The sequence below is a fragment of the Salvelinus alpinus genome, chromosome 34, assembly GCF_045679555.1.
Source record: "Salvelinus alpinus chromosome 34, SLU_Salpinus.1, whole genome shotgun sequence".
Taxonomy (NCBI): Eukaryota; Metazoa; Chordata; class Actinopteri; order Salmoniformes; family Salmonidae; genus Salvelinus; species Salvelinus alpinus.
In genome coordinates, this window is record NC_092119.1 from 3,568,488 (window position 1) to 3,596,218 (window position 27,731).

The 27,731-nt window shown below is 45.1% G+C and overlaps 1 protein-coding gene across 2 annotated transcripts in view; it reads right to left on the reverse strand.

Moving 5' to 3' along the window:
• Positions 1 to 6,163, reverse strand: part of LOC139563638 (E3 ubiquitin-protein ligase TRIM9-like) — a 68,200-nt gene extending 62,037 nt beyond the window's left edge. For both annotated transcript variants that reach the window (XM_071382479.1, XM_071382478.1), the window contains exon 1: positions 5,207 to 6,163. In XM_071382479.1, coding sequence (XP_071238580.1) covers positions 5,207 to 6,043 — 837 coding nt within the window. In that variant the 5' untranslated portion in view covers positions 6,044 to 6,163. The remainder of the gene's footprint in view (positions 1 to 5,206) is intronic.
• Between the last annotated feature and the right edge of the window lie 21,568 nt (positions 6,164 to 27,731).

Here is a 27,731-nt window from a genome sequence, read left to right on the forward strand (position 1 = left end):
CCTGTCTGTCCTAGAGAGTGTCCTGTCTGTCCTAGAGAGTGTCCTGTCTGTCCTAGAGAGTGTTCTGTCTGTCCTAGAGTTTGATCTGTCTGTCCTAGAGGGTGTCCTGTCTGTCCTAGAGGGTGTCCTGTCTGTCCTAGAGGGTGTCCTGTCTGTCCTAGAGAGTGTTCTGTCTGTCCTAGAGAGTGTTCTGTCTGTCCTAGAGGGTGATCTGTCTGTCCTAGAGGGTGTCCTGTCTGTCCTAGAGGGTGTCCTGTCTGTCCTAGAGGGTGTCCTGTCTGTCCTAGAGGGTGTTCTGACTGTCCTAGAGGGTGTCCTGTCTGTCCTCGAGGGTGTTCTGTCTGTCCTAGAGGGTGTCCTGTCTGTCCTAGAGGGTGTTCTGACTGTCCTAGAGGGTGTTCTGACTGTCCTAGAGGGTGTCCTGTCTGTCCTAGAGGGTGTTCTGTCTGTCCTAGAGGGTGTCCTGTCTGTCCTAGAGGGTGTTCTGACTGTCCTAGAGGGTGTCCTGTCTGTCCTCGAGGGTGTTCTGTCTGTCCTAGAGGGTGTCCTGTCTGTCCTAGAGGGTGTTCTGACTGTCCTAGAGGGTGTTCTGTCTGTCCTAGAGAGTGTTCTGTCTGTCCTAGAGAGTGTTCTGTCTGTCCTAGAGGGTGTTCTGACTGTCCTAGAGGGTGTTCTGTCTGTCCTAGAGAGTGTTCTGTCTGTCCTAGAGAGTGTTCTGTCTGTCCTAGAGGGTGTTCTGTCTGTCCTAGAGGGTGTCCTGTCTGTCCTAGAGGGTGTCCTGTCTGTCTTAGAGAGTGTCCTGTCTGTCCTAGAGAGTGTTCTGTCTGTCCTAGAGGGTGATCTGTCTGTCCTAGAGGGTGTCCTGTCTGTCCTAGAGAGTGTTCTGTCTGTCCTAGAGAGTGTTCTGTCTGTCCTAGAGGGTGATCTGTCTGTCCTAGAGGGTGTCCTGTCTGTCCTAGAGGGTGTCCTGTCTGTCCTAGAGGGTGTCCTGTCTGTCCTAGAGGGTGTTCTGTCTGTCCTAGAGGGTGTCCTGTCTGTCCTAGAGGGTGTCCTGTCTGTCCTAGAGGGTGTTCTGACTGTCCTAGAGGGTGTTCTGTCTGTCCTAGAGGGTGTTCTGTCTGTCCTAGAGGGTGTCCTGTCTGTCCTAGAGGGTGTTCTGTCTGTCCTAGAGGGTGTCCTGTCTGTCCTAGAGGGTGTCCTGTCTGTCCTAGAGAGTGTCCTGTCTGTCCTAGAGAGTGTTCTGTCTGTCCTAGAGGGTGATCTGTCTGTCCTAGAGGGTGTCCTGTCTGTCCTAGAGAGTGTCCTGTCTGTCCTAGAGGGTGTCCTGTCTGTCCTAGAGAGTGTTCTGTCTGTCCTAGAGAGTGTTCTGTCTGTCCTAGAGGGTGATCTGTCTGTCCTAGAGGGTGTCCTGTCTGTCCTAGAGGGTGTCCTGTCTGTCCTAGAGAGTGTTCTGTCTGTCCTAGAGAGTGTTCTGTCTGTCCTAGAGGGTGTTCTGTCTGTCCTAGAGGGTGTTCTGACTGTCTTAGAGGGTGTTCTGACTGTCCTAGAGGGTGTTCTGACTGTCCTAGAGGGTGTCCTGTCTGTCCTAGAGGGTGTTCTGTCTGTCCTAGAGGGTGTCCTGTCTGTCCTAGAGGGTGTTCTGGCTGTCCTAGAGGGTGTTCTGTCTGTCCTAGAGAGTGTTCTGTCTGTCCTAGAGAGTGTTCTGTCTGTCCTAGAGGGTGTTCTGACTGTCCTAGAGGGTGTTCTGTCTGTCCTAGAGAGTGTTCTGTCTGTCCTAGAGAGTGTTCTGTCTGTCCTAGAGAGTGTTCTGTCTGTCCTAGAGGGTGTTCTGTCTGTCCTAGAGGGTGTCCTGTCTGTCCTAGAGGGTGTCCTGTCTGTCTTAGAGAGTGTCCTGTCTGTCCTAGAGAGTGTTCTGTCTGTCCTAGAGGGTGATCTGTCTGTCCTAGAGGGTGTCCTGTCTGTCCTAGAGGGTGTCCTGTCTGTCCTAGAGAGTGTTCTGTCTGTCCTAGAGAGTGTTCTGTCTGTCCTAGAGGGTGATCTGTCTGTCCTAGAGGGTGTCCTGTCTGTCCTAGAGGGTGTCCTGTCTGTCCTAGAGGGTGTCCTGTCTGTCCTAGAGGGTGTTCTGTCTGTCCTAGAGGGTGTTCTGACTGTCCTAGAGGGTGTTCTGTCTGTCCTAGAGGGTGTTCTGTCTGTCCTAGAGGGTGTCCTGTCTGTCCTAGAGGGTGTTCTGTCTGTCCTAGAGGGTGTCCTGTCTGTCCTAGAGGGTGTCCTGTCTGTCCTAGAGAGTGTCCTGTCTGTCCTAGAGGGTGATCTGTCTGTCCTAGAGGGTGTCCTGTCTGTCCTAGAGGGTGTTCTGTCTGTTCTAGAGAGTGTTCTGTCTGTCCTAGAGGGTGATCTGTCTGTCCTAGAGGGTGTCCTGTCTGTCCTAGGGGGTGTCCTGTCTGTCCTAGAGAGTGTTCTGTTTGTCTGTTAAAAGGACAGTGGCACCTCCGGGTGAAACTGGTGTGAGTTAGATATATTTTTGGTGCTGCCGACAACATTGGAGTAGATAGGCTGGCAAAATACCCGACTGATTCATGCTGTGCAGCAACATTCATCCCAGCTAGCACATAACGTTCTGATAACCATCCCAGTTAGCACATAACGTTCTGAGAACCATCCCAGCTAGCACATAACGTTCTGAGAACCATCCCAGTTAGCACATAACGTTCTGAGAACCATCCCAGTTAGCACATAACGTTCTGAGAACCATCCCAGTTAGCACATAACGTTCTGAGAACTATATGTTTCTTAGAACTTGATGATAGTATGGTTGTCCTATGGTTATTTTGCATATAACCTTACCATATAGTTATGGGAAGGGTGCAGGATATACCCAGCTAGCACATAACGTTCTGAGAACCATATGTTTCTTAGGTTGGAACGTCAATACTTCAGCATAACGTTTCCTAAAAGTTTCCTCGTGGTTATATTAAAAGTAATGTTCTCAGAACGTTCAGAGAATGTTAAGAAACAACGTTCTTCTGTGGGTATTTCAGTACTTCATTGTATCATTTTCTGCAGGTTTCCTCATGGTTCTATTTAAAGTCATAAGGAAGTTTAGAGAATTAGAGAATGTTCTCAGAACCTTATTTATTAACCTTCAAATATTTGAATTTCCGTTCTCAAAACGTTGATAAAACATCCTAGGAAAACTTTCAGAGAACCATAGTAAAACGTTCTTACAACCTCCCCTGCAATCTAAAAAAAAACGAATGTTTCCAGAACAGGCAAAATTTTCACTTAAATTTTCAGAACGTTTACAAAACGTTTTACCGGTCAGAACACGTATGGCTTCGTTCCCAGAACCGACGGGAAACCAAAAACGTACGTTCCCACTACTTCCAACGAACCAAACGTGGTCACTGAAATGTAAGCTCATGGGAACATGCGGCTTTGCGAGGCTAATTTAAGACTAGAATTGGTGAGTTAAATGAGCGTTATGACATTAGAAAAACACAGAGAGGTATAAATGTAACCATTTGGCAAACAAGTTACCGTGTGAAGTTTCCACATAGCTCCCAGCGCCTTGACTTCCATGTGTCCCGTGCTTTTGCCTTCCGATAAACATTGGCAACACACTGATCTGACATGTTTCCCTTGAAATGGGGAATAGACTAAAATGAACAGCTTTGTATGAGTTTAGAAACACAAACACACGTCGTGCTGGCTCCATCCTGGTGGCGCAGAGGACTCATTTCCTTGGAAAAAGAACAGAAGATCATAGATTTGAATCTTACTGACGCCGTGCCACAATAAAAAATAAATGTGTTTTTACATGACTAAACCAATGCATTTCCATGAGTGTTATCTGTGCTTGGAGTTAAAAACAGTTAACCTAAGCTAGCAGTGTAATGAAAAGTCTTATTGAAAACATTCAGTGAACGTTTTAAGGAAGTTATTCAAAAACCTCCAAATAAAACCTTTAAAGCTGCTAAATGTTACTTTTTGGGGGACCGACCAAATTCACATAGAAATGTGAGTTATAGATCTGTCATTTTCATTGAAAACAAGTCTAAGAAGAGGTATATCTGTTTTTGTGCGCTATTTCTATGCTGCCCGTTACTTAAGTTCCGTTATTTTGCTTCTTTTACTTTCCGTTTTGTACACTAGCTTCAAACAGATATAAATACAATTTTTGGGGCGTTCTGGAAAATATATTTCACTGTGATTCAGATGGTACAATTTATTCTCTACACAATGACTTCTTGTTTTGTCATAAACTGAAATTAGGCAAACTATTAGAATTTTTGCAACCAGAAAATGGTGGTGCGATTTATTCATATTGCACCATTAGATTGAATTGAAAACATTCCCAACATTTTGAGAATGTTCTCATAACCTTATTTAATTACCTTAAAATAACCTATAATTTCTGTTCACAGAACCTTATTTAATTACCTTCAAATAACCTATAATTTCTGTTCACAGAACCTTATTTAATTACCTTCAAATAACCTATCATTTCAGTTCTCAGAACCTTATTTAATTACCTTCAAATAACCTATAATTTCTGTTCACAGAACCTTATTTAATTACCTTCAAATAACCTATAATTTCTGTTCACAGAACCTTATGTAATTACCTTCAAATAACCTATAATTTCAGTTCACAGAACCTTATTTAATTACCTTCAAATAACCTATAATTTCAGTTCACAGAATGTTAATAAAACATCCCAGGAAAACGTTCTCAGAACTAAACATGAACGTTCTCAGAACAGGTGAAATGTTCACTTCAGTTCTCAGAACTAAACATGAACGTTCTCAGAACAGGTGAACATTTTCACTTCAGTTCTCAGAACTAAACAGTCTATATTTTAGTAAACGCTCTTATCCAGAGCAAATTACAGTAGTGAAAGACTACATGTTATTACTTGTCCCGTGTGGGAATCGAACCCACAACCCTGGCATTGCAAGTGCCATGCTCTAGCCACTGAGCCACACAGCACCGATCAGGAAGCTTCTGGCTTCCTTCCCAGAACCAAACCAAAAACTTGCATTTCCACAACTTCCAAGGAATCAAATGTGCTTGCTGGTATGTAAGCTCATGGGATCAGGCGGCTTTGCGAGGCTAATTTAGGACTATAATTGGTGAGTTAAATGCGCTTTATGACATTGGAAAAACAGAGAGGTATAAAGGCAACCATTTGAAAAAAACACTTTACCTTGTGCAGTTTCCACATAGCTCCCAGAGCCTTGACTTCATGTGTTCCGTGCTTGCCTTCCTCTAAACACTGGTAACACACCGGCATCTTGCACTGAACACAGTACATGCTCAGGTTCTCCAGTTCGTGCTCTGTACAGGTGGAGATCTTCCGGGGACTTGTCCGACGGCTTACCCGGCCGTGCGCCGGTGGCACGAGGCGATGCTTGGCTAGCGGACCTCGAGGAGGGTGGCACCTCAAGCGACAAGGGTCACAGTAGAACACATCACATTGCTCGCACATCACAGTGGCCTCTTTGGGACTCTTCTCGCAGAGTTGACACTTGAGGGCGGCTGTTTTGCTCTGCTGGTACCGGTCCACGACCCCTTCCAGCACCCGGTTCTTGGCAAACCCGCGGAGCCCTCTTTCGTCCAGGTTGAGGCTGCGATGGCATTGCGGGCAGGTGATGCAGGAGTTTCGGGGGATAGGGGGTAGAGAGCCGGGGTGTCCTAGTAAGTGGTGCTGAGCAGGAGGTTGGGGGGCGGCAGGGGGGAATACACGCACACCATTTGGGGATTTCTGGCAAGGGGTGGTCGGAGCACTTACGAATCCACCATAGGAACCATACCCACTGTCCGCCTCGCTGTACAAGCTCATCTTATCCAGGTCTAGATAGTCATAATCAGATAGCCCCGAGCCAGACGCACGGCTACTCTGTGGAGATTCAGCGTCGGGGGTCTGTACTAGGATATTCCGAGCGCAAGCCAGGCAAATGTTGTGGGAGCACGGTAAAATGATCGGCTCCCGGAAAAAAGATCCGCAGACAGGGCATTTTAATTCTTCTTCCATTTCATCCATTTTAAATTCACTTCGGAGACAAATCGTATCTCCCAATTGCAGAAAAGTTGTTATATTTGATCAATCAGAATGCTATTGCGTATTGCCAGCGGTCGGCTTTTCCAGCATCCATCCACCACAGTAAATGCAACCTTGGAAGGAGGCAGGCAAATATATTCTGCAAACTATTCCGAGGCATCGCACTTTCTAGCCAATACACAAACGGTATTGCAAACGTGGGCTAACCCAGAGCAGCTATTGGACAAGGCAGCCGCCAGTCTAATGGTTCTAGACCAGTCAGGTATGCTCTACGACCACAGCATTTCCATACGATGATGACCGTGTCTGGCATTAACAATTCTCTTAGTGGTATCGATTGGAAACACACCACAATATATTACTAATTTAGAAAACAGTCGGCTATGAAACTATGAGCATGAACCAATAATACACATGATATATTCCTAGTGGGATATGTTCAGCAATAAGTTATTTTCCATAAATTATATTTCTCTCTCTCTCTCTCTCAGGGGTAGATGTAACATAGTAAAGGCAAATCCGTGAAACTCCAATTAGTATGATATGTTACCTTTCCTATGGTATGTATTAATTTGTGGTTGTCCATCATCCATTTCGTTTGATATGTTACGAATTGCAATTTGTACGATATACTTTGCAAAACCTATGATATGTTACGAATTCCAATTTGGGTTAGCTAGCATGATAAGTAGTTGCAAAGTTGCTAATTAGCTAAAATGCTAAAGTTGTCCGTGATGAGATTTGAACACGAAACCTTTGGGTTGCTAGACGCATGTATTACACCGGAAGTAACCTTCTGTTTTATGTAACCAAACAAAACATTTCATACTAGTTTTTATGTGTCTCGGGTTTAAAGGTACAATGTTATGTCTAGTCTATGAGACCAGGTTGCTGTTCTCTGGCCCTCTCTATCTCTCTCTCTCTTCTCTAAACTAATCTCTCTCTAAACTACTAACCTAAGAGGAATCATGTCTTTAAAAAAAAAAAAAAAAAAAACCCTGAGAAAACAAGGACCTACTGTCTTGATGGCACAATTAACATCACAATGAAGAGCAACACCATGTACATGCTACCCACAGTAGATGGGATACTGGGGAATGCTCTTGGCTTTACAGAGCCTGAAGCATCAGACCCTCTTTTAGCTCTTAACTCAAATAGCACAGCCATTTCGAAGGCTTCCATGGCAACCTAGTCAGGATCTATACGAGCAGGAGGTGGGAGGGGGGTCTTGAGAAGGTAGAATTACACAACCTGGGATTGGTACATCCATAATGTTATATACAGTGCCTTCAGAAAAGTATTCATACCCCTTGACTTATTTTATATTTTGTTGTGTTACAGCCTGAATTCAAAATGGATGAAATAGATGTTTGTTCTTACCCATAATACCCCATAAAGTGAAAAAAGTCTCTAAGAACATCCCAAATCTAGATTGTGCTACATTTGCCCATTTATTCTTTAAAAAAAAATGTCTAGCTCTGTCAAATTGGATGTTTATCATTGCTAGGCAACCATTTTCAGGTCATACCATAGATTTTCAAGCAGATTTAAATCAAACTGTAACCAGGACACTCAGGACTATTCGGTGTCGTCTTGCTAAGCAACTTGAAATGAGTACGATGGGAAACAGAGAGCTGGTTTCAAGGTCAGGGCGTAGCAAGTGTTTATTAGTAAAGGTAGCTGGGTCCAGGGGCAGGCAGAAGGTCATACACAGGAGGAGGCAGGTAGAAGGTCATACACAGGAGGAGGCAGGTAGCTGGGTCCAGAGAGCTGGTTTCAAGTGCAGGGCGCAGCAGGTGTTTATTTGTAAAGGACCACAGGAGGAGGCAGGTAGCTGGGTCCAGGGGCAGGCAGAAGGTCATACACAGCGACTCCAAAAAGGTAACAGTACAGGCAGGGGAAAAGGCTAGTAACGTAGTCCAGGAGATCAGGCAATAGGTTGATAACAGGAAATCTGATAGGCAAAAGTACAGGCAGGGAATAGGCAAAAAGGTGCCGTTAGTGAGGATGGCCAAAAACTACGATACACAAGAGGACTAATATGGAAATAAACAGAGTTACAAATAGAATGTGTATCAAAGCAAACAATACCTCACAATGGTGCAAAGAACAGAACTAAATAGTGTGTGATAATGACATACAGGTGTGTGAACAGGTGATCAGAATTCAGGTGATTGGGATCTGGAGAGTGAGCTGCTTTCAGGGGATCTATGTGTTTGAGAGTGTGAGTTAGAAGCAGACGTTACACAACTCCAGTGGAGATTTTGTCCTTGTGTTTTAGGTTATTGTCCTGCTGAAAGGTGAATTCATCTCCCCGTGTCTGTTGGAAAGCAGACTGAACCAGGTTTAGCTCTAGGATGTTGCCTGTGTTTAGTTCCATTCTACTTGTTGTTTGTTTTTATTCTGAAAAACTCCCCAGTCCTTATAATGTTGTTGATCCATCCTCAGTTTTCTCCTATCACAGCCATTAAACTCTGTAACAACATTGGTCTCAGGGTGAAATCCCTGAGCGGTTTCCTTCCTCTCCGTCAACTGAGTTAGGAAGGACACCTGTATCTTTGTAGTGACTGGGTGTATTGATACACCATCTAAAGTGTAATTAATAACTTCACCATGTTCAAAGGGATATTCAATATATGCTTTATTTTTTATTTTTACCCGTCTACCAATAGGTGCCCTTCTTTGTGATGCATTGGAAAACCTTCCTCGTCTTTGTGGTTGAATTTGTGTTTGAAATTCACTGCTCGGCTGAGGGATCTTACAGATAATTGTGTGTGTGGGTTACATAAATGAGTTAGTCATTCAAAATAATTTAAAACCACTATTATTGCACACAGAGTGAGTCCAAGCAACTTATTATGTGACTTGTTAGGCAAATATTTTCTCCTGAACTTATTTAGGCTTGCCATAACAAAGGGGTTGAATATTTATTGACATTAAGACATTTCAGCTTTTCCTTTTGAATCAATTTGTAAAAATGTATAAAAATATAATTTCCTCTTTGACATTATGGGGGATTGTGGGTAGACCAGTGACAAAAAAAATCTAAATTTAATCAATTTTAAATTCAGACTGTAAGACAATAAACATTTTACATTTTAACCAAATGTGGTAAAAGTCAAGGGGTGTGAATACTTTCTGAAGGCTCTGTAGCCATTGGTTCTTGAAATAATATAACTTATAAATGCCTCAGGAGTTTAGTTTAACTCTCTTAGCCCACCTATGAATTTAAGAGTTGGGTACATTTCACCCAGCATCATCCTTCAGCGTGGTGACCACTTTGTTGTTTTACAAATCCCAGATTGCCCCCTTAATCCCATTGAGCAGGATGTCTGTTACAGAAGCCCTGGACAACAGAGAGAGCATTTCATAGTCTGTTACAGAGGCCCTGGACATCAGAGAGGGCATTTCATAGTCTGTTACAGAAGCCCTGGACAACAGAGAGGGCATTTCATAGTCTGTTACAGAAGCCCTGGACAACAGAGAGAGCATTTCATAGTCTGTTACAGAAGCCCTGGACAACAGAGAGGGCATTTCATAGTCTGTTACAGAAGCCCTGGACAACAGAGAGGGCATTTCATAGTCTGTTACAGAGGCCCTGGACAACAGAGAGGGCATTTCATAGTCTGTTACAGAGGCCCTGGACAACAGAGAGGGCATTTCATAGTCTGTTACAGAGGCCCTGGACAACAGAGAGGGCATTTCATAGTCTGTTACAGAAGCCCTGGACAACAGAGAGGGCATTTCATAGTCTGTTACAGAGGCCCTGGACAACAGAGAGGGCATTTCATAGTCTGTTACAGAGGCCCTGGTCATCAGAGAGGGCATTTCATAGTCTGTTACAGAAGCCCTGGACAACAGAGAGGGCATTTCATAGTCTGTTACAGAAGCCCTGGACAACAGAGAGGGCATTTCATAGGTCACCTATACTGGTTGCATGGTTTTGTATAGATTCTCTAAAACTAATAAAAAGCTTATTGTCCACATACCTTCTCCCATCATAGACACAAGATAAGATAAAGATAAGACGTGTCGTTATATGATCAAGGTAATCAGTATAGTGTTTGTATTGTCAATGGTGGACATCTCAGCAATAATAAAATCAGCTGGTTACCACCGGAGACCACAGGGAGAGAATAGGCTACTGCACCTCAAACATTCATGTACTGAGACTGTCAGGTGTTATAACCATCATACTAACACTGACAGGTGTTATAACCATCATGTATTGAGACTGACAGGTGTTATAACCATCGTGTACTGAGACTGACAGGTGTTATAACCATCATGTACTAACACTGACAGGTGTTATAACCATCATGTACTAACACTGACAGGTGTTATAACCATCATGTATTAACACTGACAGGTGTTATAACCATCATGTACTGAGACCGACAGGTGTTATAACCATCATGTATTAACACTGACAGGTGTTATAACCATCATGTACTGAGACCGACAGATGTTATAACCATCATGTACTAACACTGACAGATGTTATAACCATCATGTACTAACACTGACAGGTGTTATAACCATCATGTACTAACACTGACAGGTGTTATAACCATCGTGTACTAACACTGACAGATGTTATAACCATCGTGTACTGAGACTAACAGGTGTTATAACCATCACGTACTGAGACTGACAGGTGTTATAACCATCACGTACTGAGACTGACAGGTGTTATAACCATCACGTACTGAGACTGACAGGTGTTATAACCATCACGTACTGAGACTGACAGGTGTTATAACCATCGTGTACTGAGACTGACAGATGTTATAACCATCATGTACTGAGACTGACAGGTGTTATAACCATCGTGTACTGAGACTGACAGGTGTTATAACCATCATGTACTAACACTGACAGGTGTTATAACCATCATGTACTAACACTGACAGGTGTTATAACCATTGTGTACTGAGACTGACAGGTGTTATAACCATCACGTACTGAGACTGTCAGGTGTTATAACCATCAGGTACTGAGACCGACAGGTGTTATAACCATCATGTACTGAGACCGACAGATGTTATAACCATCACACAGTAACTGAAGAAGTAATGTAATGAATCAATATAAATAAACATGGGAACACAGTGTTGGCACCACAGCTAAATGTACTATTAACACTTGGCTGTGCCATTACTAGGATGGTGGTATGTTTAGCTGAGTGTAATCTATGCACAGTGTGGCACCCTATTCCCTATGTAGTGCACTACTTTTAACCAGAGCCCCTTAAAGGTAGTCCACTATATAGGGAATAGTAATAGGGTACCATTTGAGACAGAAATCGTTTATCTTCCCACACCTTCTTGTTGGCCAGGATTGGTCCAGAGCAAGTAGCCAATCCCATTATATCTCTACAATACTATAATCCTGCCATACTAGACAGGTTGTGTCCCCAATGGCACCCTATTCCCTATTTACTGCACTACTTTAGACCAGCACCCATACGGCTCTGATCAAAAGTAGTGCACAATATAGGGAATAGGGTCTAAAGTAGTGCACAATATTAGGGAATAGGGTCTAAAGTAGTGCACAATATAGGGAATAGGGTGCCATTGGCCATAGGGCTCTGGTTAAAAGTAGTGCACTATGTAGGGAATAGGGTGCTATTTGGATACACAGTGGGACTCAGGAGCAACGTCCCTGACTGACCCACTTAGCTCTCATAGATTAGAAAATCATTAGGCTATTAATTACTACTGAATCTCACTGGAAAGCCAACAGTGTGATGTGCACAAGACTGGTAGATTGGATGGTCACACTGTCTGTCTTCACATGACTGGTAGATTGGATGGTAACAATGTCTGTCTTCACAGTACTGGTAGATTGGATGGTAACACTGTCTGTCTTCACAGGACTGGTAGATTGGATGGTAACACTGTCTGTCTTCACAGTACTGGTAGATTGGATGGTAACACTGTCTGTCTTCACAGGACTGGTAGATTGGATGGTAACACTGTCTGTCCTCACAGGACTGGTAGATTGGATGGTAACACTGTCTGTCTTCACAGGACTGGTAGATTGGATGGTAACACTGTCTGTCTTCACAGGACTGGTAGATTGGATGGTAACACTGTCTGTCTTCACAGGACTGGTAGATTGGATGGTAACACTGTCTGTCTTCACAGGACTGGTAGATTGGATGGTAACACTGTCTGTCTTCACAGGACTGGTAGATTGGATGGTAACACTGTCTGTCTTCACAGGACTGGTAGATTGGATGGTAACACTGTCTGTCTTCACAGGACTGGTAGATTGGATGGTAACACTGTCTGTCTTCACAGGACTGGTAGATTGGATGGTAACACTGTCTGTCTTCACAGGACTGGTAGATTGGATGGTAACACTGTCTGTCTTCACAGGACTGGTAGATTGGATGGTAACACTGTCTGTCTTCACAGGACTGGTAGATTGGATGGTAACACTGTCTGTCTTCACAGGACTGGTAGATTGGATGGTAACACTGTCTGTCTTCACAGGACTGGTAGATTGGATGGTAACACTGTCTGTCTTCACAGGACTGGTAGATTGGATGGTAACACTGTCTGTCCTCACAGGACTGGTAGATTGGATGGTAACACTGTCTGTCTTCACAGGACTGGTAGATTGGATGGTAACACTGTCTGTCTTCACAGGACTGGTAGATTGGATGGTAACACTGTCTGTCTTCACAGGACTGGTAGATTGGATGGTAACACTGTCTGTCTTCACAGGACTGGTAGATTGGATGGTAACACTGTCTGTCTTCACAGGACTGGTAGATTGGATGGTAACACTGTCTGTCTTCACAGGACTGGTAGATTGGATGGTAACACTGTCTGTCTTCACAGGACTGGTAGATTGGATGGTAACACTGTCTGTCTTCACAGGACTGGTAGATTGGATGGTAACACTGTCTGTCTTCACAGGACTGGTAGATTGGATGGTAACACTGTCTGTCTTCACAGGACTGGTAGATTGGATGGTAACACTGTCTGTCTTCACAGGACTGGTAGATTGGATGGTAACACTGTCTGTCTTCACAGGACTGGTAGATTGGATGGTAACACTGTCTGTCTTCACAGGACTGGTAGATTGGATGGTAACACTGTCTGAACGGTGACACGCTACAGTGACTAGTCCTGGTGAACTCTGAACTGTGACACGCTACAGTGACTAGTCCTGGTGAACTCTGAACTGTGACGCGCTACAGTGACTAGTCCTGGTGAACTCTGAACTGTGACACGCTACAGTGACTAGTCCTGGTGAACTCTGAACTGTGACGCGCTACAGTGACTAGTCCTGGTGAACTCTGAACTGTGACACGCTACAGTGACTAGTCCTAGTGAACTCTGAACTGTGACACGCTACAGTGACTAGTCCTGGTGAACTCTGAACTGTGACACTATTTATTACTGTGACGGGAAAAACAATGAGAACACATCGGCAAGGACATGCATATCATTTACATTGTTCACCTGAAACTAAACGAAGTTACATTTTGAATTGCTGCTATGGCATCTTTGTTGTTGTTGTTTGAACTCCAGATGACCCCTTTAACAGGTCTTTAATGTCATAATAAATGCAGCAACGCCCTCGTGTTCATGTATAGGCCTGTCCCTTTCAGAGGGACCACAGTGTTTCCTGTAGTCACCATTGGCATTCAATTAGTGACATCCTGCATGGAAATGAATGAATTATCTGAGGAAAAGCTGAAGGGCAGTGTGTTGTTCAGGAGATCTGAGCAGGTACATGGAAGAGAGAGAGAAGGAGGGAGGGAGGGAGGGAGAGACGGAGAGAGGGAGGGAGGGAGGGAGGGAGGGAGGGAGGGAGGGAGGGAGGGAGGGAGGGTCAAAATGTCAGTAGTCGGTGGGTTCTGGGTTTTGTGTGTCAGAAAAGGTGTCCAGTTATGACAGGGCTCTACCGTACAGAATCATAAAAACAGACTGAGCTAATTTCAGAGCAGTTCATTTCTAGATGACAGGGTTACCATGACTACTCAGAAACCTCTCACATATCCACAGCTTGTACGGATGAGCTCAGACCTGTTTCAGTACTGCTGGGCTATAAGTCTGCCAATAACTCAAAAGCAGTCTTACGAGGGTCCTGTGTGGCTCAGGGGGTAAGACCATAATGCCCAGGTCTCTGACCTCTTCCCTGTTGGCTGTCTCATCGTCGTTGATGATTAGGCCTACCACTGTCGTGTCGTCAGCAAACTGAATGGTTTTGTTGGAGTCGTGCATGGCCACGCAGTCGTGGGCGAACAGGAAGTACGAGGACTAAGCACGCACCCCTGAGGTGCCCCCGTGTTGAGTGTCAGTGTGGCAGATGTGTTGTTGCCTACCCTCACCACCTGGGAGCGGCTCGTCAGGAAGTCCAGAATCCAGTTGCAGTGGGAGGTGTTCAGTCCCAGGGTCCTTGGCTTAGCGAGGGTCCTTGGCTTAGCGATGAGCTTTGAGGGTACTATGGTGTTGAACATCTTGGGTAATCTGCGTTTACTCTCCACTACACCACTGGCTGTGACTAAAACTAAACAAAAATTACCCAGAGTTTTAGTCGACTGATAATAACTAAAACTAACGAAGGACGTATTTTCTCAAATGTGACTAAGACTTAAAGGTATTTTAAGATTAAAACAAAATCTGAAAATAGCTGCCATACACTGAATGAATCGTGACTAAAATGTTTATTGACTTTAAGACAGAGGAATAAGGAGAAGGTTTGGTCCAGAGATATATATAATATAATAATTCTATGGTTTGGTCATAGTGTCACGTCCTGACCATAGTTCTTATGTGTTTTGCTTGTTTTAGTGTTGGTCAGGACGTGAGCTGGGTGGGCATTCTATGTTGTGTGTCTAGTTTGTCTGTTTCTGTGTTCGGCCTAATATGGTTCTCAATCAGAGGCAGCTGTCAATCGTTGTCCCTGATTGAGAATCATATATAGGTGGCTTGTTTTGTGTTGGGGATTTGTGGGTGGTTGTTTTCTGTGTCAGTGTTTGTGCCACACGGGACTGTGACGGTTAGTTTGTTTGTTATTTTGTATAGTGTCTTGTTTTCGTGTATATTAAATCATGGAAACTTACCACGCTGCACATTGGTCCTCCGATCCTTCTCGCCTCTCCTCGTCTGAGGAGGAGGAAGAGCTATACTGCCGTTACACATAGCCTGCTGACTGAATGAAGCCTGTGCTATGAAATGAAATGAACAACGTTGACTCAATGTTGACTACTCTATAGTTTTTTGGACAAATGTTATATTTTGTCAAATTAACAGACTCCAACATGACTTTGTTTAAATGATATGTCCAGTTTTTTGAGAAGGACTTTGTAGTGTTATCACACCCTGTGCACACGTAAGTTCTGAGTTGCATTTGTCCTCACCGTACATCTTTCTAGTCTATTTTACAGCACTTGACAAAGACTGAGTCCCAAATGCTATCCAGTAGTGCACTACCTTTCACATTTACATTGTAGTCATTTAGCACACTGTTTCCCAACCCTGGTCCTTCGAGGACCCCCCAACACATTTGTATTTTGACCCTGGACAAGCACACCTGATTCAACTTGTCAACTAATCACGAAGCCCCCCCCCCCCCCCCCCGCTTGAAAATCTGCTTGAAAAAAATCTATTGCAAGACTTGAAGATTGCTTTCTAGCCATGATCCCCAACACATTAACAGAGCTTGAAGAATTCTGAAAAGAATAATGGGCCAATGTCCAGGTGTGGAAAGATCTTCGAGACTCACAGCTTTAATAATCTCTGCCAAAAGGTGATTCTAAAATGCATTGATTCAGGGTGCTGAGTACTTATGCTATGACTATATTTTAGTTCATTTCTATTCATCCCCTCACTTTGACATTACAGAGTATTTTATAGAGGAGGAACTGAAACCGTTAAGGACGCTCTCTGCAGGGAGACGAGGGACTGAATCCGAGAGTGGAGAGTGTGTACGTCCCAAATGGCACCCTATTCCCTATAGTGTGCACTATTTTAGACCCTATTCCCAATAGTGTGCACTACTTTAGACCCTATTCCCTATAGTGTGCACTACTTTAGACCCTATTCCCTATATTGTGCACTACTTTAGACCCTATTCCCAATATTGTGCACTACTTTAGACCCTATTCCCTATATAGTGCACTACTTTAGACCCTATTCCCTATAGTGTGCACTACTTTAGACCCTATTCCCTATAGTGTGCACTACTTTAGACCCTATTCCCTATATTGTGCACTACTTTAGAGCCTATTCCCAATATTGTGCACTACTTTAGACCCTATTCCCTATATAGTGCACTACTTTAGACCCTATTCCCTATAGTGTGCACTACTTTAGACCCTATTCCCTATAGTGTGCACTACTTTAGACCCTATTCCCTATATTGTGCACTACTTTAGACCCTATTCCCAATATTGTGCACTACTTTAGACCCTATTCCCAATATTGTGCACTACTTTAGACCCTATTCCCTATATTGTGCACTACTTTAGACCCTATTCCCTATATTGTGCACTACTTTAGACCCTATTCCCTACACAGTGCACTACCCTATTCCCTACATAGTCCACTACCCTATTCCCTACATAGTGCACTACTTTTAACCAGAGCCCTATGGCCAATGGCACCCTATTCCCTACATAGTCCACTACCCTATTCCCTACATAGTGCACTACTTTTAACATTTCACAGACTGAAGAGAGACAAGACTGATTCACACGCAGAAATGACCCCCAGTTATGTACCCTCACATTCTGGTAAGCACCTCAACTTTGAGATTAATACTTGACAAATTGAAGCTAAGGAGTTGACTACTAGTTGACTACTAGTTGACTACTAGTTGACTACTACTAGTTGACAAAGTAGTCAACTAGTAGTTAACTGGTCAACATTCCTATGGGTTGGGAGCAATCAGCCAACGATCAAAGGATTGTTTTCTTCTTAACCCACTGTTCCTAGGTCGTCGTTGTAAATAAGAATTTGTTTCTTAACAGATTTTCATAGTTAAATAAAGGTTAAATAATACAAAATATAAAAATAATTCTTCAAATTTGGTTGTGTCGTTTGTAAATGGCTTTAAGCTTTATCACCGCCATCTAGTGGCCACCATGTCTAATGACACACAAGACATGGTTCAGAACTCCAGCACTGCGGGCGGCAGTAAATCACCAATATTAGCTTGTGCTTTTTTCAAACAAAAAAAAGAAGAAGAAAATGGACTACTTCAAAATGGAGATGGCTTCAATAGCGCTGTCTGTGCTGTCACAAACGGCATCATGGGACAGATACAAAGATGAGTCCTCTAACTAACTGATCTTCATGTCTAAAAGTAACGATGGACTGTCGTTTCTCTTTGCTTATTTTTTAGCTGTTCTTGCCATAATATGGACTTGGTCTTTTACCAAATAGTGCTATCTTCTGTATACCACCCCTACCTTGTCACAACACAACTGATCGGCTCAAGGAAGAAGGAAATAAATCCCATAAATTAACTTTTAACAAGGCACACCTGTTAATTGAAATGCATTCCAGGTGACTACCTCATGAAGCTGGTTGAGAGAATTGCCAAGAGTGTGCAAAGCTGTCGTCAAGGCAAAAGGGGTGGCTACTTTGAAGATTCTAAAATCTAAAATATATTTTGATTTGTTTAACACTTTTTTTTATGGATACTACATGATTCCATGTGTTATTTCATAGTTTTGATGTCTTCACTATTATTCTACAATGTAGAAAACAGTAAAAATAAAGAAAAACCCTTGAATGAGTAGGTGTGTCCAAACTCTAACAGTACAACTGGCCCCTCTAACAGTACAACTGGCCCCTCTAATAGTGTAACTGGCCCCTCTAACAATGTAACGTGCCACTCTAACAGTGTAATTGGCCCCTCTAACAGTGTAACAGGCCCCTCTAACTGTGTAACTGGCCCCTCTAACAGTGTAACTGGCCCCTCTAACAGTACAACTGGCCCCTCTAACAGTACAACTGGCCCCTCTAATAGTGTAACTGGCCCCTCTAACAATGTAACGTGCCACTCTAACAGTGTAACTGGCCCCTCTAACAATGTAACGTGCCACTCTAACAGTGTAATTGGCCCCTCTAACAGTGTAACAGGCCCCTCTAACAGTGTAACTGGCCCCTCTAACAGTGTAACTGGCCCCTCTAACAGTACAACTGGCCCCTCTAACAGTACAACTGGCCCCTCTAACAGTACAACTGGCCCCTCTAACAGTACAACTGGCCCCAGCTTGGCCCTCCCAGTTGAAATGGTCTAGAACCGCCACTGCTGTAGTGGCCTCAGACCACTGAAACACTCAGTAGGCCTCTCATAGCTTTACTCTAAAAAGGATTCAATAGTTTTTTCTCCTCATCAATCTACACACACAATACGTCATTTGTCATACCAGGCGGTGGATATTTTAACAAACTGTGCAAAACTAGGAAACATTTCTGATAATGTGACGGTCTTGTCAGTTAGAAATTAAACCCTAAGGAAGCATTGACTGAATCGATTATTCATTACACCATTATGATTAACTGGACTAGCAGTTATTTCCACCCGGCAGACCCAAACAAACTCAATGAATTATTACAATACTCACTATATAGGAACATGAATCTCCACGCCTCGTTCTTATTGGCACGGGTAGTTCTCCTCTTTACTTTCAAACACTTCTGTATCTCCACTGTTTCCTGCCACCATCTCCTCTATCTTCTCCAGCAGCTCTGTTATCTTAGTGTCGTCACCCCTGTTCTCATTGTGGAAGACATTAAAGGCGTGTAAACCCTCTCAAGGCTGCCGGCACAGATGGCATCCCAAGCCGTGTGCTTCAGGGCGAGCGCAGCCCAGATGGCTGGGATAGGCTGGGATAGGGAGGGATTGACTATGTCCGTAAAACACTCCAGCCAGCTGCTCTGCACATCCTCAGAGGACACACAGTGTTACCATCCAATCTACCAGTTCTGTGAAGACAGACAGTGTTACCATCCAATCTACCTGTCCTGTGAAGACAGACAGTGTTACCATCCAATCTACCAGTCCTGTGAAGACTGGTAGATTGGATAAGGGTAAGGGTGAGGAGTAAAGGAGTAGGGAGTGTAGGGGTGAGGAGTGTAGGGGTGAAGAGTGTAGGGGTTAGGATTCTAGGGGTGAGGAGTGTAGGGGCGAGGGGTGCAGGGGTGAGGAGTGCAAGGGTGAGGAGAGTAGGGCTGAGGGGATTAAGGGTGAGCGGTATAGAGATGAGGGGTGAGGAGTGTAGAGGTGTGGAGTGTAGGGGTGATGGTTGAGGCAGTGATGAGCGTTGGGGTGAGGAGTGAGGTGTGTAGGGGTGAGGAGTATAGGGGTGTAGGGGTGAGGAGTGTAGGGGTGAGGAGTATAGGGGTGAGGAGTATAGGGGTGTAGGGGTGAGGAGTGTAGGAGTGTAGGGGTGAGGAGTGTAGGGTTAGGAGTGTAGGAATGAGGAGTGTAGGAGTGTATTGGTGAGGAGTGTAGGGGTCAGGAGTGTAGGAGTGTATTGGTGAGGAGTGTAGGGGTGAGGAGTGTAGGGGTGAGGAGTGTATGAGTGTATTGGTGAGGAGTGTAGGAGTGTATGGGTGAGGAATGTATGGGTGAGGAGTGTAGGGGTGTAAGGGTGATGAGTGTAGGGTGAGGAGTGTAGGGGTGTAAGGGGGAGGAGTGTAGGGGTGAGGAGTGTAGGGGTGAGGAGTGTAGGAATGTATTGGTGAGGAGTGTAGGAGTGTATTGATGAGGAGTGTAGGGGTGAGGAGTGTAGGAGTGTAGGGGTGTAGGGGTGAGGGGTATAGGGGTGAGGGGTGTAAGGGTGATTGGTGAGGAGTGTAGGGGTGAGGAGTGTAGGAGTGTAGGGGTGAGGAGTGTAGGGGTGAGGAGTATAGGGGTGTAGGGGTGAGGAGTGTAGGGGTGAGGAGTGTAGGGTGAGGAGTGTAGGAGTGAGGAGTGTAGGAGTGTAGGGGTGAGGAGTGTAGGAGTGTAGGGTGAGGAGTGTAGGGGTGAGGAGTGTAGGAGTGTAGGGGTGAGGAGTGTAGGGGTGAGGAGTATATGGGTGTAGGGGTGAGGAGTGTAGGGGTGAGGAGTGTAGGGTGAGGAGTGTAGGAGTGAGGAGTGTAGGAGTGTAGGGGTGAGGAGTGTAGGAGTGTAGGGTGAGGAGTGTAGGGGTGAGGAGCATCGGGGTGAGGAGTGAGGAGTGTAGGAGTGTATGGGTGAGGAGTGTATGGGTGAGGAGTGTATGGGGTGTAGAGGGGAGGAGTGTAGGGTGAGGAGTGCAGGGGTGAGGAGTGTAGGGTGAGGAGTGTAGGAGTGTATTGGTGAGGAGTGTAGGAGTGTATTGGTGTAGGGGTGAGGAGTGTGGGAGTTTAGGAGTGTAGGGGTGAGGAGTGTATTGGTGAGGCGTGTAGGAGTGTAGGGGTGAGGAGTGTAGGGTGAGGAGTGTACGGGTGAGGAGTGTAGGAGTGTATTGGTGAGGAGTGTATTGCTGAGGAGTGTAGGAGTGTAGGGGTGTAGGGGTGAGGAGTGTAGGGTGAGGAGTGTAGGAGTGCAGGGGTGAGGAGTGTAGGGTGAGGTGTGTAGGGATGAGGAGTGTAGGGTGAGGAGTGTAGGGGTGAGGAGTGTAGGAGTGTATGGGTGAGGAATGTAGGACTGTAGGGGTGAGGAGTGTAGGGGTGAGGAGTGTAGTAGTGTAGGGGTGAGGAGTGTAGGGGTGAGGAGTGTAGGGTGAGGAGTGTAGGAGTGAGGAGCGTAGGAATTTATTGGTGAGGAGTGTAGGAGTGTATTGGTGAGGAGTGTAGGAGTGTATTGGTGAGGAGTGTAGGAGTGTAGGGGTGAGGAGTGTATTGGTGAGGAGTGTAGGCGAGGAGTGTTGGAGTGTAGGGGTGAGGAGTGTAGGAGTGTAGGAGTGTAGGGGTGAGGAGTGTAGGAGTGTAGGGGTGAGGAGTGTAGGGGTGAGGAGTGTAGAAGTGTAGGGGTGAGGAGTATAGGAGTGTAGGAGTGTAGGGGTGAGGAGTGTATTGGTGAGGAGTGTAGGCGAGGAGTGTAGGAGTGTAGGGGTGAGGAGTGTAGGGGTGAGGAGTGTAGGAGTGTAGGGGTGTAGGGGTGAGGAGTGTAGGAGTGTAAGGGTGAGGAGTGTAGGGGTGAGGAGTGTAGGAGTGAGGAGTGTATGGGTGAGGAGTATTGGAGTGTAGGGGTGAGGAGTGTAGGGGTGAGGAGTGTAGGAGTGTAGGGGTGAGGAGTGTATTGGTGAGGAGTGTAGGCGAGGAGTGTAGGAGTGTAGGGGTGAGGAGTGTAGGGGTGAGGAGTGTAGGGGTGTAGGGGTGAGGAGTGTAGGAGTGTAGGGGTGAGGAGTGTAGGGGTGAGGAGTGTAGGAGTGTAGGGGTGTAGGGGTAAGGAGTGTAGGAGTGTAGGGGTGAGGAGTGTAGGAGTGTATTGGTGAGGAGTGTAGCGGAGAGGAGTGTAGGGGTGAGGAGTGTAGGGGTGAGGAGTGTAGGATTGTATTGGTGAGGAGTGTAGGGGTGAGGAGTGTAGGGTGAGGAGTGTAAGAGTGTAGGGTGAGGAGTGTAGGAGTGAGGAGTGTATGAGTGTATTGGTGAGGAGTGTAGGGTGAGGAGTGTAGGAGTGTAGGGGTGAGGAGTGTAGGAGTGTAGGAGTGTAGGAGTGTAGGGGTGAGGAGTGTAGGAGTGTAGGGGTGAGGAGTGTATTGGTGAGGAGTGTAGGCGAGGAGTGTAGGAGGTTAGGGTTAGGGTTAGGTTCTAAATGCAGGCTCTGAATACAGGCTCTGAATACAGGTTCTAAATGCAGGTTCTAAATGCAGGTTCTAAATACAGGTTCTGAATACAGGTTCTAAATAGAGGCTCTGAATGCAGGTTCTAAATACAGGTTCTAAATACAGGCTCTGAATACAGGTTCTAAATACAGGTTCTAAATACAGGCTCTAAATACAGACTCTAAATACAGGCTCTGAATGCAGGTTCTAAATGCAGGTTCTAAATACAGGTTCTAAATACAGACTCTAAATGCAGACTCTGAATACAGGACTCTCTGACCGAGACACAGTGAATGAATCAGCACTACCCAGTCATGGTAGTGTCCCAAATTGGCATCCCATTTCCTATATACAGTACTACTTTTGACCAGTAGCGCACTATAAAGGGAATAGGGTGCAATTTGAGACACAGAGGGTGGATGAGACTAGATAGGTCCTGTGTGGCTCAGTCGGTAGAGCATGGCACTTGCAACGCCAGGGTTGTCGGTTCGATTCCCAAGGGGGACCAGTATGAAAATGTATGTGCTCACATCTTTGAGTAAGTTGCTCTGGATAAGAGCGTCTGCTAAATTACTTAAAGGTGACATTACAGCTTAAATGACCAATCAATGACATTGACTAGATGGAAAACAGACGTTGTTGTTAAAATGCTCCAGTCCTTTGCAAGGACAGATTCTCTGTTCACTTATAGAAGCTACAGAACTAGATTCAGACAGAGAAACAACAGATTTAATACCAGGACTTAAAATGAGTCATTATCCTGTTGAATTCACCTTTCCTCTTCACTTGGTATATATGTTCCCTTTTATGAGCAGGAGCGGAGAGCATTGCTCTAGATTCCTCCCCTGCAGGCCTGCAGGCAGTAACAGACAGACAGTAACAGACAGACAGTAACAGACAGTGTAGTGTATAAGGCTATTAAGAGAGGGAGGGAGAGCATTGCTCTAGATTCCTCTCCTGCAGGGCATATTTGTAGAGAACGAAATAAAGGAGAGAAAGAGCAAGAGAGAGAGAGAAAAAGAGGGAAAAGAGGGAGGGATAAAGAAATAGAGGGAGGGAGAGGGTGAAGGGGTTTTATTTCTTTATCCCTCCCTCTTTTTCTCTCTCTCTCTTGCTCTCTCTCTCTTCTTTATTTCGTTCTCTACAAACATGGCCTGCAGGGGAGGAATCTAGAGCAATGCTTTCCCTCCCTCTCTTAATAGCCTTATACACTACACTGTCTGTTACTGTCTGTCTGTTACTGTATGTCTGTCTGTCCGTCTGTTAGTCTGTCCGTCTGTCCGTCTGTCCGTCTGTCCGTCTGTCCGTCTGTCCGTCTGTCTGTCTGTCTATTACTCTATGTTACTATCTGTCTGTCTGTTACTGTCTGTCTGTTACTGTCTGTTACTGTCTGTCTGTTACTGTCTGTGTCTGTCTGTCTATTACTCGATGTCACTACATGTCTGTCTGTTACTGTCTGTCTGTTGCTGTCTGTTACTATATGTCTGTTACTGTCTGTCTGTCTGTCTGTCTGTCTGTCTGTCTGTTGGTCTGTTGGTCTGTTGGTCTGTCTGCTACTGTCTGTTATTGTCTGTTGTTGTCTGTCTGTTGGTCTGTTACTGTCTGTCTGTCTGTCTGTCTGTCTGTCTGTCTGTCTGTTACTGTCTTTTATTGTCTGTCTGTCTGTCTGTCTGTTACTGTCTTTTACTGTCTGTCTGTTACTGTCTGTCTGTTACTGTCTATTACTGTCTGTCTGTCTGTTACTGTCTGTCTGTCTGTCTGTCTGTCTGTCTGTCTGTCTGTCTGTCTGTCTGTCTGTCTGTCTGTCTGTCTGTCTGTCTGTCTGTTACTGTCGTTCTGTCTGCTACTGTCTGCTACTGCCTGTCTGTCTGTCTGTCTGTCTGTCTGTCTGTCTGTCTGTCTGTCTGTTTGTCTATCTGTCTGTCTGTCTGTCTGTCTGTATGGCTGTCTGTTACTGTCCGTTACTGTCTGTTACGGTCTGTTTCTGTCTGTTATTGTCTGTCTGTCTATCTGTCTGTCTTTTACTTTTTGTTACTGACTGTCTGTTTGTTACTGTCTGTCTGTTACTGTCTGTTACTATCTGTCTGTATGTTACTGTATGTTACTGTCTGTTATTGTCTGTCTGTTACTATCTGTTACTGTCTGTTACTATCTGTCTGTATGTTACTGTCTGTTACTGTCTGTCTGTTTGTTACTTTCTGTTGCTGTCTGTTACTGTGTGTTACTGTCTGTTTGTTCGTCTGTCTGTCTGTCTGTCTGTCTGTCTGTCTGTCTGTCTGTCTGTCTGTCTGTCTGTCTGTCTGTCTGTCTGTCTGTCTGTCTGTCTGTCTGTCTGTCTGTCTGTCTATCTGTCTGTCTGTTCGTCTGTCTGTTCGTCTGTCTGTTCATCTGTCTGTTAGACTGTGCATCTGTCTGTATGTTACTGCCTGTTACTGTCTGTCTGTATGTTACTGTCTGTCTGTCTGCCTGTCTGTCTGTTACCGTCTGTTGTTGTATGTCTGTTACTTTATGTTACTGTCTGTCTGTTACTGTCTGTCTGCCTGTTACTGTAACGGCTGTCGTCCTCCTCATCTGAGGAGGAGAAGTTTGAAGGATCGGAGGACCAAGGTGCAGCGTGGTACGTGTCCATAACGTTTATTTTAAAACATAAACTGAACACTATGAAATACAAAACAATAAATGTGAACATGAACGAAACCGAAACAGTACCGTGTGGCAACAAACACTCACACGGAAACAAACACCCACAACCCCAACAGAAAACAGGCTACCTAAATATGGCTCCCAATCAGAGACAATGACAAACACCTGCCTCTGATTGAGAACCATATCAGGCCAAACGAAAACCCCACATAGAAACAGAAAACATAGAACCCACCCAACTCACGTCCTGACCACACTAAAACAAAGAAAATACAAAAGAACTAGGGTCAGAACGTGACAGTTACTGTCTGTTACTGCCTGTTAGTGTCTGTCTGTTACTGCCTGTTAGTGTCTGTCTGTTACTGCCTGTTAGTGTCTGTCTGTTACTGCCTGTTAGTGTCTGTCTGTTACTGCCTGTTAGTGTCTGTCTGTTACTGCCTGTTAGTGTCTGTCTGTTACTGCCTGTTAGTGTCTGTCTGTCTTTTACTGTCTGTCTGTTACTGCCTGTTAGTGTCTGTCTGTCTTTTACTGTCTGTCTGTTACAGTATGTCTGTCTGTTACCGTTTGTCTATCTGCTACTGCCTGTTTCTGTCTATCTGTCTGTCTGTTACTCTCCGTTACTGTTTGTCTGTTACTGTCTGTCTGTCTGTTACTCTCCGTTACTGTTTGTTTGTTTGTGTCTGGCTGTCTTTTACTGTCTGTCTGTTACGGTATGGCTGTCTGTTACTGTTTGTCTATTTTTTACTGTCTGTTACTGTCTGTCTGTCTGTTACTACCTGTCTGTCTTTTACTGTCTGTCTGTTACGGTATGGCTGTCTGTTACTGTTTGTGTATTTGTTACTGTCTGTTACTGTCTGTCTGTCTGTTACTGCCTGTCTGTCTTTTACTGTCTGTCTGTTACAGTATGGCTGTCTGTTAACGTTTGTCTATCTGCTACTGCCTGTTTCTGTCTATCTGTCTGTCTGTTTTTCTCTTTCACTGTTTGTCTGTTACTGTCTGTCTGTCTGTTACTCTCCGTTACTGTTTGTTTGTTTGTGTCTGTCTGTCTGTCTGTTACGGTATGGCTGTCTGTTACTGTTTGTCTATTTGTTACTGTTTGTTACTGTCTGTCTGTCTGTTACTGCCTGTCTGTCTTTTACTGTCTGTCTGTTACAGTATGGCTGTCTGTTAACGTTTGTCTATCTGCTACTGCCTGTTTCTGTCTATCTGTCTGTCTGTTTTTCTCTTTCACTGTTTGTCTCTTACTGTCTGTCTGTCTATTACTCTCCGTTACTGTTTGTTTGTGTCTGTCTGTCTGTCTGTCTGTCTGTCTGTCTGTCTGTCTGTCTGTCTGTCTGTCTGTCTGTCTGTCTGTCTGTCTGTCTGTCATCCTTGCATGCATCTCACAAATCAAACCACTGTGACTCCTGCATAGAGCATATTGCTCTCTTATTGATGATGCATTGCGTTTTTAAACAAAGTTGATTTTAGATGCGTCCACACTTTTAAAGAAAAGGTGTTCTTTAAAATACATTTTCAGAGGCAAGCACTTGTGCGTGTGACAAATAAACTCGAAACTTGAAACTGGAAATAGCAGACTGAATTAGGCCATAGCAGACTGAAGTTCCCTTTCTTCAGACCCTGAGGGACTAAACATTGAAAGCTCAGGGATGGAGACTTTTTAAAGTTTAATGACTGGCTTCCCTCTCGCTATTATTTACCTGCAATGGGAGGGGGGGGACACAGGGAGCATCCCAAATGGCACCCTATTAGTGCACTACTTTTGATCAGGACACATAGGGGCTCTGGTCAAAAGTAGTGCACTTTATAGGGAATAGGGTGCAATTGTGACGCAGGCTCAGAGAAGGACAGACTTTTTACAGGTACACATACCAACACATAACTTTAATGGATATGCTCCAGGAAGTGAATATACTGTTTTTTGGATTCATACATTTTTCAGTTATTTTCTCTCCTCATATCGACTTTTACTACTAGGTTGAGCAGTTAGATACAGAGCCTTCAGAAAGTGTTCACACCTCTTGCCCTTTTCCACATTTTGTTGTGTTCCAGCCTGCATTTAAAATGGATTAAATTGATATTTTGTGTCACTGGCCTACACACAATACACCATAATGTCAAAGTGGAATTATGTTTAGACATTTTACAAAATAATAAAAATAAAAAAATGAAAAGCTGAAATGTCTTGAGCCAGTATTCAACCTTATAGCAAGCCTAAATAAGTTCAGGAGTAAAAATGTGCTTAACATGTCACATAATAAGTTGCATGGACTCACTCACAATAAATAGTGTTTAACATAGATTTTTACAATTATCTGAGGACGAGGAGCGGTCCGGTCCCGGTGGCGAAGATGGAAATCCCGGATGATGTCGGGGTCCAGAATATCCTCCGCCAGAACCCAACACCGCTCCTCTGGACCGTACCCCTCCCAGTCCACCAGGTACTGGAGACGACCCCCACAACGTCGGGAGTCCAGTAGGGATCTGACGGCATAGGCGGGATCTCCCTCGACGTCCAGGGGGGCGGATGTGGGGGACAGCATCAGCCAGGGGACCAGGAACCACCGGCCTGAGAAGAAAGACATGAAACGAAGGTGAGATACGGTAGTCAACGGGAAGCTGTAACCTATACGTCACATTGTTGACCCTCCGGAGAACCTTGAACAGCCCGACAAAACCAGGGGTTCAGTTTCTTGCAGGGCAGGCGGAGTGGGAGGTTCCTGGTGGATAGCCAGATGCGATCACCAGGATGGAACACGGGCGCCTCACTGCGGTGGTCATCCGCCTGCTCATTCTGGCGACAGATGGCACGCTGGAGCCTCACATGAGCATCACTCCAAACCTCCTCTGCTTGCCGGGAACCATTTGTCCACTGCAGGGACCTCGGTCTGGCTCGGAGTCCACGGAGCCAGGGCTGGCTGATAACCCAGGACACACTGGAAGGGAGTAAGCCCGGTGGAGGAGTGACATAATGAATTCTGGGTGTATTCCGCCCAGAGAAGGTATCGTGCCCACTCTCTCTGCTAGTCCTGGCAGTGACTCCTCAGGAACCTCCCCAGCTCCTGGTTCATCCTCTCCACCTGCCCGTTGGACTGAGGCTGGTACCCGGAAGTGAGGCTGACCGTGACCCCCAGTTTCTCCATGAAAGCCCTCCATACCCGTGACGTGAATTGGGGTCCATGGTCGGAGACGATGTCCTCCGGAAGGCCATAGTGCCGAAAGACCGGCTGGAACAGTGCCTCCGTGACCTGGAGAGCA